At 35.4% G+C, this 12,529-nt stretch overlaps 1 protein-coding gene across 5 annotated transcripts in view; it reads right to left on the reverse strand.

The window, feature by feature from the left end:
* Fryl (FRY like transcription coactivator) overlaps positions 1-12,529 on the reverse strand; it is a 176,745-nt gene that overhangs the window by 69,705 nt on the left and 94,511 nt on the right. For all 5 annotated transcript variants that reach the window (XM_033758803.1, XM_033758801.1, XM_033758800.1 and 2 more), the window contains 8 exons: positions 10,205-10,442; positions 9,084-9,269; positions 8,744-8,830; positions 6,695-6,963; positions 6,099-6,294; positions 5,230-5,354; positions 3,507-3,564; positions 871-962 (listed from right to left, as the gene is read on the reverse strand). In XM_033758803.1, coding sequence (XP_033614694.1) covers positions 871-962; positions 3,507-3,564; positions 5,230-5,354; positions 6,099-6,294; positions 6,695-6,963; positions 8,744-8,830; positions 9,084-9,269; positions 10,205-10,442 — 1,251 coding nt within the window. The remainder of the gene's footprint in view (positions 1-870; positions 963-3,506; positions 3,565-5,229; positions 5,355-6,098; positions 6,295-6,694; positions 6,964-8,743; positions 8,831-9,083; positions 9,270-10,204; positions 10,443-12,529) is intronic.

The raw sequence follows: 12,529 nt of genomic DNA on the forward strand, positions 1-12,529 counted from the left end.
TTTCCCCACAAGATCTTTCAGTCATCTTTTTCTGAGATATAGTCAGATTCACTATTTTTCCTTGAATGGTCAAGCAACACCATTACCCTCCTGAGGAAATATTTTTCAACATACAGCTCATGGAATTTTCCTCAAGGAGCTGATTTTAGGGTGAAGAAATCTTTCCTCTAAGCAGTAACTCCAGGTTGTATGCTTTAATTTGTGAATGGCAGAAAACAAAGTTATAAATTATGTCTGTAGATCATATTTTTCCCAGAAGAATACACAACTGTTCATTGAAATAAATTCGCAAATTTTATAATATTTAGCCTTTGTATGATGTTTTTTTCAAGCCCAGGAGAAATGGATCTTCAAAATGAGGTAAGACATAGGTAAATATGTCCAGAAAAAGACTACTGTTTTATTCCGTTGCCTAGGATACTGGTTCCAACAAATACCAAAACTACAGGAAAAGCCAGTATGGAAGAGTATGTAATTTCAGCTACTTAGAAGGCTGATTTAGAGGATCACAAGTGCAAGGACAGGGTGGGAAACTTGTACAGACCTTATTTCAAAATTAAAATGGCTAGTTATATAGCTCAGTGATACAGTGCCCTTAGGGTGGATCCCCAATAATGGGAGGGAGAGGAGTTCACAACATTATAACCAATTTTCCCCCAAAGCAATCTAGTTCTAGTGGTAGATTTTTCAATACATTTTGTGGCCACTGGTTAATGAACTAGATGCTTCTTTGATTGGCAAGTAATGTTTACAGTGATGCATACAGTTTATTTTTTTCTATTGCAAAGGCACTTTCTGTTTTGATGTATTTCATTAGAGATTATATTCCATAATCACTCCAAAGTTTTAAAGTCAAAATTCAATACCAACCTGTGACTAATGACACCAGCATCTGCCAGCAGTTCAAATATTCGTACCAGTTGTACTCGTAAAATGTCTCGGCGCCTGCGCCGTTTCATATTCTATTCCAAAGACACAAAGATATAAATTTAAAAGCCCTCATAGAAGGAAGTGCATAAAACTTGTTGGTATAACTTGAAAAGAACAATGTGAAGGCCAGAGAGCTTCCAGGCTCATCAAAATTATTTTGCTTGTGCAGTGTAAATTGTGAGCATTCTGCCCGCTACTACATCAGAGAGGCGTGTGTGGACAGTGTGAAATTAATACACCAAATACAATCACATGACATCTTACATGTGATACCTCGTGTGTGTGTGGGGGGATAACATTCTACAGTTACTTTTAACTGACTTGATAATCTGACAGGGTTAGAAGAACTGAAGCAATTAGTAAACTTGTTCCATAGACAGACTCCCTAAGAGACTCCCCCAAATATGACAGAAAGATAGAGAAAACAATCCTAAGGGGATTTAAAAGCCCCCAGATATTTTGCTCATGCAAAAGCTTTCCATTGCATTAATGGTGGCACCAAAAAAACTTGTGTGTGTGTGTGTGTGTGTGTGTAAAAGAAAACTTCCTGGGAGGCTGAGGAAGGAAGATCACAAGTTTAAGCTAAGCTTTGGCAATTTGACAATTTAGTGATAACCTGTCTCAAAAAGTAAAAAAAGAGCTGGGGATATAGCTAAGTGTGAAGGTCCTGAGCTCAATCCTGGGTTCTGAAAAAACAAAAACAAATTAAAAATAAAATAAAACAAAAAGTTCTTTGCTCATTAGAGAATAAATAAATATATTTCCATAACTAGGGCCAGGGGAACTAATGGTTAGAGTAATAGTTATAATATTTCAATTTGATTCTACATCTAAAATAAATAATATAGGAATAAAGTATAAGTCTCCTAAGTCACTTTCTACTTATTTCATTTATGAGGTAAATTAAATCCAGAGCAATTAAAACATATTAGTCTTTCATTTCCATGGCCATGATCCACTTTTTTGCCAATTTGCTGATAACTAATTAATTAAATTTATTATTTCCTTGAAGTCTTTCTCAAGTTTATAGTAATTTATTTGGAATGAGATGGCTTCCTGACAGTCCTTGAGGATTTCTGCAGACTTCACTGGCCTGGCCTGTTTTCATTTTGTCTCCCAGAAAGACTGAATGTCAGACTCTCCAACTATAACTTGCATTTCAGCCACCTGACTGAACATATCTAATGACCTGCTGTGCTCAAGTTCCCCTGGAATTCAGAAACATAATGCTGCTCCTTCATTTTGATTCAACTTCCTGCTATCACACAGAGTAACCAAAATGACCATTCTGAAACAAAAATAAAATCGTTGAAAAAATGGGGATATTTTCACTACTCTACAGTGTAGACAGAATTAAAGAAGGAAACGAGGAGTTATGGAAAGTGCTTCTAAGTCTCTAACAAAGCAGCTGTTGTCACCTGTTTAAGTGCCTCAGGGGACCCCAACATTAACAGAAGTGATTCTCAGTCTCTCTGTCAGATCTGTCTAAGGTACTTTACAAAAATAGATTTCTGGGAACTACTCCAGGGATTCTAATTCAATAGGTCTAGGAGACTATAATTTTAAGCAAGATCCCACTGTAATTTTTAAATGCCATTGGCACATAGGACCCACCAGTCTATTAAACAAAGCTAAAAGTTGGAACCTTTTCTCTCCCCACACCTTCTCTTTTTTTGGTGCTGATGTTCAAACCCAATTCCATAATATGTTAAAAAAGTTCTCTATCACTAAGCTGCATCACCAGACAAAAGTCTTTCATGCACTGGTTTCTATCTTGCTATCTAACCAGATACTCATCCACTTTCTTCCTTAGTACAACTATACAGAAAAATGTGTAATTTCCAATTCTTTTATAAAATTTGCAGATCTGCCTAGATTGCCTTTCCCCTACTTGCCCACTGGAGAATATACTTTAAAATTTACCTCAAACAGTAGCACTCTGCAACAGATGAAGGCTTTCTTCTCTATAGTTCTTATAATCCCTTATCTATGATTTTTATTTGGGTATATAATTAATTGCTTTAATTGTAGTTTACAAAGAGTCATCTGCCTCACGAAACTTGCAATTCCTGCAAGATGCAATAGAACCTGGTACAAATCTATTGATTTGAGATACTACATCCAGGATTGTCAAACTCACAGGCCAAAGCAGACCCATAGAAGCCTGTTATTAAAAATAAAATTATATTGGAAAACAGTCACATCCAACTGCTTATGTAATATATGAATGCTTTCACGATACAAAGACAGTTGAGTAAGTGTAACCAAGACAGTACAGAAACATTTACTATCTGGTTTTCTAGAGAAAAAAAGTTTGCCAACTGTAAAATGTACCATGCTGTCTATTCTCACCTAAGCTATAAAAATTTTTCATCTGTTGTACACAGTGGGGTTGTGTGTGTTCTCCTGTGGGAAGAAGAATCTGTTTCAGGAAAAAAAGAAGACTTTGAAAAAGTACTGGATGATCTTTTACTTCTTAACTTCTAAGTTTTGGTATAATATAGAGGCTACAGTAGAAAAGTAAGTGTTTCCAAAATATGTGTTTGATCATACAAAACTACAAAAAAATTCCTTACCTCTGGCCTTCTCTCAAGCGCTTCTTTAATTATGGGATGTAATTCCTCTATTAGTTCCCTAGAAGAAAAATGATATACATTTCCTTCTATTAATAATGAAAACAAATCTGGTGTTTGTAAATACGTAAATATTTCTACAAAGATGAAAACTGACAAATGTTAACCTTAACCCTACTGTTTTAAACATAGTTTTTTTTTTTTTGTACCTGAGGTCGAACTCAGGACTTTGCACTTGCGAAGCAGGCAGTGGAACCACTGAGCTAAATCCCCAACCCAAAACATCGTTTTATTGTTTATTTTTATCACAAAATAATAAATTATTTTATAGAACATTTGAAAACTACAAAAAATGGTATATGCCACTTTAATTTATAAAGGTCAGTACCACCAATACTTTTGTTTACTCATTCTATATCTATTTTACGTAGTCAAAACATTATTACACAGAAAATGGTATTTTTTTCCTTACTATACACCAGCAGTTATTTTCAGGGGCCACTAATTCAATAATCTCTTACAGGATGGGCTACCATAATTTTCCTAACCATGTTGAATCATTCAATTTTACCTAACTTCTTGTTAACGCAAATATTTGGCTCAACGAATGATTTTTTATATTAACCACTGTTTTCATTTCTGATCATCTCCTTAGGACTAATTTTTACAAAGAGCATGAACTTCATAAAATAAGACAAACTACTCTTCATTCACACTGACTATAAATTGAAAATATTCTCCTTATTTAAGATTTGGAAAAATTATTAAAGTGCAAGAAGAAAATTCATCCATACTTTCACCATTTAGTGAAAACTGTAAAGAATTTGCATCAAAATTGGTTCTACTTATAGTAATTTAACTATTTTAAGAAGTTGAGATAACTTTTGTTCCCACTTTTTCCATTAGTACAATAGCATATTTGTCATAAAAGTATTCTTTCAAAGCTTCATTTATAACGAATGTTATTTCATTATATCTTGTTTTGGAGGAAGAAATAAATCATCAAATATCAACTGAGGAAATTCTCACAGGAATAAATTCAGGGCCTAACAGGAAACAAAATAGCAGTACCTCAGATGAAAATGAAAAATATACTTTACTGACATAGTATCAAGGATGGAAAAAATATGTATGTAAATATTCTTTGAAAGACTCTCTTGAAGAGGAGAAAAGGATTATAACCACTAGACCAAGATTACTCATTAATAGAATCATTATGTAAATAACTGAGTAAGAAAATATTAAAGATTTATATGGCGTAATATTATTTTTAGAATTTATTTATACATAGATTTAAAAAATTTTCATAATAACTCTGTATGATGGGGATATAGCTCAATAGGAGAGTGAAGAAAATAAGGTATATCTTAATGTACTCAATAAAAACAAGGAAATAAAGGATCAAAATAGCAACTGACTTAATTGATACCTATCTAGTTAACTGGTAAAAGTGAGGGCTGGTATACAACCATCCTAACAATCTGCTCAACTCTATCACACTCTCTCTCTAAGCAGCATGCTTATTTATAAAATGGCAACAAATTAGAATTTTTAATACTTTGTTTATTTACTTTCTGATTTGTGGGATTATGCATTTTTTGTGGTGCTGGGTTTGAATCCATTGTCCCTATGCATGCAAGTCAAGTGCTCCACCACTGAGCTATAACCCAGCCTTGAGTCACCTATTTATTATTTTCATGCAGAGAAAAGATAAGAAGGTAATTACCTAAAAGCTCCTGGGTTGGTTCTGCCAAGACCTAAAACAAGGGATTCTGTGATTTCCATGCTCTCGGAACGCATCATTGGAACTATGTGCTTAAACAAGGATGAAGGGGATGGGATGCCAATAATCTGGGGGAAAAGGGACAACAGTCATTAATAATACTACAGCCAACTAAATGATTTTACATTTCAGTAGTCTTTGTTCAAGGACAATGAACAGATCATACTTTTGATCTGTGAGCATGAATAAAATAAAACTATTCTACAATAGTCACCAGAGTTAAAGTCAGACACCCTGGTCTTAAGGTTTCTAGCTTTCTTCAACCACACCATGATACGTTGTATCTTATCATAAAACTATCTAACTGCTCTTATCAAGTATCCACTGTATCACTACATGATTTAGAGGAATTCTACAAAGGCATTTAAGTATATAAATAATTCATTTTGATCACTCAAAAGTATGACAACTCTAGGAACCCAAGTAAGGGAGAAACAATGTATTTTCCTTAAAAATATTCATTATGCTGAGTTTAATGAGCAAGGGCCCTTCTCATCAATGCAAGAGGAAAAAATGAGAACCAAGACCTGTCATGTAAAGGTACAAGATCCCAATGATGAATGTAACTGTACTGTATACCTAAAATGTACCAATAAACTCAATGAGAGAAAATAAATAAATAAATGACTGTTGCACCCCCCCCCAAAAAAAAAGAAAAAGAAAAAGAAAACTATTTGTATTACTGATTCCAACTAAGAATCCAGAAAAATAGTAATGGGATTTCTGATATATTTGCTTTATTTGAGTGAAAACACTTTAAAAATATTCCTTTCATGGCACCATTTTGGGACACAGTGGACCTGAAAACTTACTTTGGAATCAATGCTGTAGCCACTGTCGGGGGTGGATGCCAGCGTCTCGGGAGGAGAACACCTCACAGAGCCTGCAGATGTTGAAGATGATGTGGATGTTGCCGCACTGCAGCAAAGAATCAGATAGTTTCTCCACAGGCCAATGTATGAGTCACTGCTTATGGTTGTGTTTACTTTCTTAGCATTGATGGGGCTACTGAGGGAAAAGAAGAAAGCCAGGTAGGTAGAAATCCCAATGTGTTCTTAGAAGCTTTTATATGACTTGCTAAATTGCCACCAATTTAAGGGGGTGAGTATAGAGTTTTTATGAGTAGTACTCAATGTCTGTGGAATAATGTAAGACATAAAAGAAGTTGGACATACACCAAGTATCAAGCATGGTACTCTCAAGTAAACAAAATTTGGTGAGATTCAACATAAAAAGGATAAAGAAATTATAGGTCTACATTCTCTACAACTTTCTTCTTCCTCTTAGACTATCAATATAGCATGGTAGATTATTTATGGGACTTGCAATGGGTACCACTTTTTAAATGCATAATTATGAAAGTTCACAGTCTACACTTTTTAAAATTAAAAATGGGAAAATAGCTTACTTTATATCAACCTGCGGGGACAATAACTGTAGCCTTGTGTATGCAAACATCCAAGCATAACTCACAGCTGTAGAGCAGTGTTTTGGAAGGTTTTCTTGCTTTAAAAAACTAGAGAGACTTATAATCCACGGGTCTTGGCCTTGGGTCACATGTGCAAATATCCATATATGCGATGGACTAATCACGTCGAACTGGTGGCTAATAGGAGAAGAGTTCCATTCTGCTAATGTTTGTAAATCTATGGAGCTAGGGCAATACAGCAAAGTAGTCTATGTGGAGAAAAACAAACTGATTACTGCACATTTCAATTACCTTTCAAAGTTTTGTCATAAGAACTGCTGCAATTGGAAGTGGCTTATTGGTGGTTTCTAGAATAGAGGATAATTAATATGAGGTCTGAGGGGGGCTTAAAGAAGTAGTGAGGTCCTAAAATTGCATTTTGTGTTACGAGCATACGTGATTTTTTCTGAAGAAAGAGACTACAGCTTTATTATTCTCAAAAGATTTATAATCCAAAACAACTGAGAACCACTATATATGAATTCCAACTTTTGGAGAAAGCTGCTAGAGAACTAAAGAATGAATGTCAACTTTCATGCCCATGGACCCTGGCTATGCATGAGTGGAGACTGGAATAGGGTTCCTCTTCAGATGCAGATTTTCTGAAATACTTTGTTCAATAATATTTGAGCTCTGATATTGAAGAGATTAAGATTACCTTTAGAGAATGATATTCATTAAGCCCTGGTTTAGGCAGGGGCATAAAATCTTCCATTAGTCTCTTCATTAGCATAATTCATGCTAATAATCTAAAAACAGTCTCAAAATGATACAGATTTTTAATCACTTTTTTTTTTTTGGCTTTTTGAGACAAGGGCTTGCTGTGTAGTTCAGGATGGACTTGAGCTTTCAGTAATCATCCTGCCTTGGTGTCCTGAGTGCTGAGATTATAGGAGTGTGCCACCATGCTCAGCATCAGATTTTTAACCACTGTAAGAGATAATTTTGTTTTGTTTTGTTTTTTTGAGACAGGGTCTCACTATGTAGTTGAGACTGACCTGGAACTCACTATGTAGCCCAGGCTGGTCTCGAACTCACAGTGATCTTCCTGCCTCAGCCTCCTGAGTGCTGGGATTACAGACATGCGCCACCACGCCCAGCTTGTAAGAGATAATTTTGTGTAAGTCTAAGGGCTTACAAAATATTCTTATTACCTCCCTTATTTATATATAACTTATGAGTTATGAGTCAGGTGTTACACAGAAAGCATGTAAACCTCTTCTCCAAATTCTCCAAGATGGAGGGAAAAATATCTGAAGTATTAAAGTTTGACAGATATTTTTCTATACTTGATATAAACCTTTTTTTCAAATTGAGGCAAAAAGTTGGTTGTAAGTTTTCTTTCTAATGTGTTTGCTGACAAAGTGATCTTTCCATTTTAATAAATCAAACTGCATATGATGTGTCACAGAATATTATGTGACTCACTGACTTAAACCTATATGATAGAGCAAACAAAATATATTTATTGGAGCACAAGTTACTGCTTTGAATTTAAACATTTTTATGTGATTTTAGCTAGTATATGTTGAGTATATTATATGCTGTAATAGCAAATAGTAATAGCCCCCCCACCCAGTACAGGGACTTAAACCCAGGGACACTCATTCTTTAAATTTTTGAGACAAAAATCTCACAATCTCACTACGTAGTCCAGACTGCCATAAACTTCCAATCCGTTTGCCTCAGCCTACCAAATATCTGGGATCACAGACATGTGCTCACAATAACATTACATTTAAGGAAAACCTCTTAGGTTTGAAAGATCAGACATTTTTAAAAAGATATGATTATTTTTAGTTCTATGGGAATAAGAACTAACCATAGCCTAAAGAAGAGACACTTTAAAAAGACTTTTTAAAGCACCTCATACCTTTCAAAAATATTTTCTAATCCATTATCTGTTAAGAGAATTCATTAATGCATGTATGTCTATGCATCTGCTTTACATCCCAAAACAAGACTAAGAAGCATAAAATCATTAGTTACCTGATCAGCCCCTGTGAGATGTATAAAGCTCTCAAGAATGGATGGGCTCAGCCTGTCCATCACGTCTATGGCTAATTCATCATCACCCTATAAAAAAGACAACATATACCTAAAAATAACTCAGGAATGCTTAAGGAATGCAGCCAAAGCTAAATAAATGCTTAAGCAAAAATCCATTAAAGGCATCAACAGTAGGTGGGGTTAGTTAAGACCCTTTGTAAAAGATCGTTATAAAGTAAGGTGTACCTACATGGTATTAACAGAAATGAGATAAAGATGGACAAAAGTATGAGTAGTAGATACTTTCATTAGACAACTAAATGAAATACTTAAATCTTACCTTGGTTATTTCCAGAAGTGCAAACAAAGCCCGTACTTCTCTAAGGACACTGACGGCTAATCTCCTAGTGGCAGGGCGACTGCTACAGAGAATGACAAGGGCAAATCCTTCGACCACATGGAATACAGTGGAATATGGGCTCCTTTCCAGAGGAGGGGGATGAGAAGCTCCATTAGCTACACAGTGCTTGAAAAATAAATACAAGTTAAAAATAAAAATATGCATGTACAGCCATTATAAAAACAACCTCACAATTAATATAAAGCAAATCATGGAAATTATGGCTACAGTTCTGCATTAGCGCAGGCAATTTAAATAGTATTTAATTTTAAAAATGTAATAATAGTTCGCATGGAGAAAAAAGGCATTCCACTGGCAGTGGGAATTGTATACCTACTTTCTGTTATTCTTTTATTATTTTGTAACCTAGGAACCAACACTCACTCTTCATCTAGTATTTCTACATGGAAAGAAGAGGGGACTGGATGGTACCGTTCATCTTGCAGTATGGACCAGCAACACTGGCTGCAAGCTTATTAGAATGGAGATTATGGACCCCATGATGATTTGTGTGATCATTAAAGCTTGAGAATTTTGGCTGGCTTAGATAGTCCAGCTCTAAAACTGCAAGCTTCTATGATTTATACAGTATCATAAATCAACAGTTTGAATACCTTTTATGGTTAAGGAACATAAACACTATAAATGTCGAACAGGAACTGGTGCCTTGGATAAAACAAGCAAATAATCCGAATGGAAGACTACCCAAATTTTTTTATTGTATCAGCTTTAGGAAACCTGTCACTGGGATGGCCAAGTGGTTAAGGCATTGGGCTTAAGACCTAAAAATACAGGAAACCACCTAAATGTGAGGTAGAATTGGGTTTATCTTCTATGTTCATTAAAATTTAACTGTTATCAAAGGGAGATTAGAAAGGTTAGACATATCAACACTATATACATAAACTATCAGAAAGTTGAGTGCAGGGAATTATGAATGCATCGAGAATGAATAAAACTAATGAAAATTTTAGTGTCTGAGAAAATAAATCTACATTAATGTTATTATTGGTCATTTCTACTAATCATGTAAAAAGGAGCAATACAAGAGAATTTGGTACCTGTGAGTCTTGGTTTTTGTTATGCATTTGGGCTGCTTGTTTCCACTGGTTTATTAGTTGTACCAACATCTTTACAGCATTATCAAGAAGTGTGGGATGGACATCAGTCACTTCACGAACAATAAAATAAACAAATCCTGAAAGAACATCTTCCCGCCAATCTGGAAAATCAAGCATTAGTGCCTGCAGAGTATTGAAAGCCAGAGCCCGAAGTTCTTCATCCATATGAATTGTGAGCCTACCAAGAACAAAATTCCATTAGCAAACCTCAAAATCTTTCCTATAATTTCATCACCTAAAACTTGAAAACTAAGATATTAAAAAACTTTGTTCTTCTAATTGTTTTGTAATAAGCATAACAGGAACCACTTTTCACTTTTTTAGATATACTCCTTATTCCAGTTTATATTCTTTTGTTTAAATTCGCATATGAATTCATTCATTGGTTGGTATTTTTACTATAATTCCGAATAGTAAGTTTGATCTTAATTCAAATGCTGTAGTTTAGAATACAGATGGCATTCATTTAAAAATTATTCAACCTTTAAAATATCATATGCTAATATCCTATTGTCCATAAAAATTCATGTACAACCACTTGTTATCTTAACACTGACATTTACTTTGTCTTTTACCACCACAGGAAAGGACATAACTATCTCAATCATTTCTCAAATGCAGCTGAGGTTACAATTAAATATAAGATGGCTCATTATGAAATAGGAAATAGAACAAATTAAGATGGAATTCATTTAACAGAAATAATTTTTGAAGGTGAGAATGAGAGTATATGCAGAAGAAACATCACAAATGGTATATACCTGGGGGGGGGACGACTCATCCCAGTGTGGTGGCATACACTGCTAGTCACAGTACTTACTCCAGGATGCTGAGGCAAGGTCAAAAGTTTGAGCCCAGCACAGGTAATTCAGCAAATTAGTAAGGGTGTCTCAAAAAAAAAAATGTGTGTGTGTGTGTGATAACAAAAGGGCTTGAGACTATCTCAGTACAGAGGCTCTGGATTCTTGCCCCAATACTGCAAAACAAAGACAAAAGGAGAAGGGAAGGTCAACTCAACACATAAGGCCCTAAAGAGAGTTTCTAAGTCTAAATAAAGTAGGGAAGAGGCCAAATAAAATTATTTTAAACCCATCAAAAACAATACAAAGGCTATGAACATAATTTTAGTTGTATGATTTTTCAATAACATTAAAAATAATAAAAAGTAGTGGAGTCATCAATGTATATATACTATGTGAAGTTTCTGGTTTGGGTCTGAAAAGGTCCATTTCAGTAACGGACAATACTGACAAATGTATTAGAGTTGGAAATAGCCTGAACGGTTAAGTTGACAATATGAAAAATACACAATTACATCTGTGGGAAGCTGGAGTTATCCACAACGTTGAGAAGGAAGTTGTACGGTTTAGGAGGAAGGAGGTATCACTGCCTTTACCCTCTGAACTAACTCAGTTCTGGTCTTCACAGAGCTAACCTTCCACTACCGGTGAGGTAGAAGAAAAAATGTCCTATAGCTATACAGATTTGGGAGTAAGCCACAGAGCAGCAGCAGTTAAACATAGGCACATCACAAATCAACAGGGTCAGATTAAGGCTCTCTGGCCCAATATACTGCCTCTGAAAGTAATAAGGAACACAATGTTAGAGGAGAGTGACAGGGCCCTGTGATGCTGATTCAAAGCAATTGTCCCTTAAATCTAGGAATATACAAGTACCCACTTCACACCGATCTGTGTGACTCAGGAAATACACGCGTGGGTTAACTATTCATTGTATCAAGGAAATAACAATGTGGCCTGGCTAATTAAAGGCAAGAGTTAATTAAATTTCCTTAGAGACGGCAAACAAGTCTATAAATTTACAGTGCTTCTTTGCTTTGTCTGTCTCCTTCATCTTTAATAAAGAAGATTCTGAAACCCTAATTCCAAATGACAGGAATAGAGGACCAAAGAGAAAGAGACCCTAAGATCTTCCTTTTCGCTCAAGTAAATTAACTAGCAAACAAATACTCAGGGAAATGAAGCAAAGTAAATAGAGAAGCACACTGCTATTGTGGAGTCAGACGCTGGCTGCTGTGCTAGGCTGCCTAACCCTGCCACTAGCAGGGGCAGCTTCACTCTGGTGGGGGACAAGGAAAATCTATCTTCCTTCATCTTTCAGAGACGCAAGGGAGGGAAAGAGAGGGTGAGGAGGGAGAGCAGGACTCAATAGTGGCTGTTTAAGCCTCTCCTGAGGAAAGATGTTGTAAATAGTTAATGTTTCTAATCTCTAATGTTGATGGAACTTTGCAGCTCTGCAATCTAA

The sequence above is a fragment of the Fukomys damarensis genome, unplaced genomic scaffold (assembly GCF_012274545.1).
Source record: "Fukomys damarensis isolate Sample0158 unplaced genomic scaffold, DMR_v1.0_HiC HiC_scaffold_35, whole genome shotgun sequence".
NCBI lineage: Eukaryota > Metazoa > Chordata > Mammalia > Rodentia > Bathyergidae > Fukomys > Fukomys damarensis.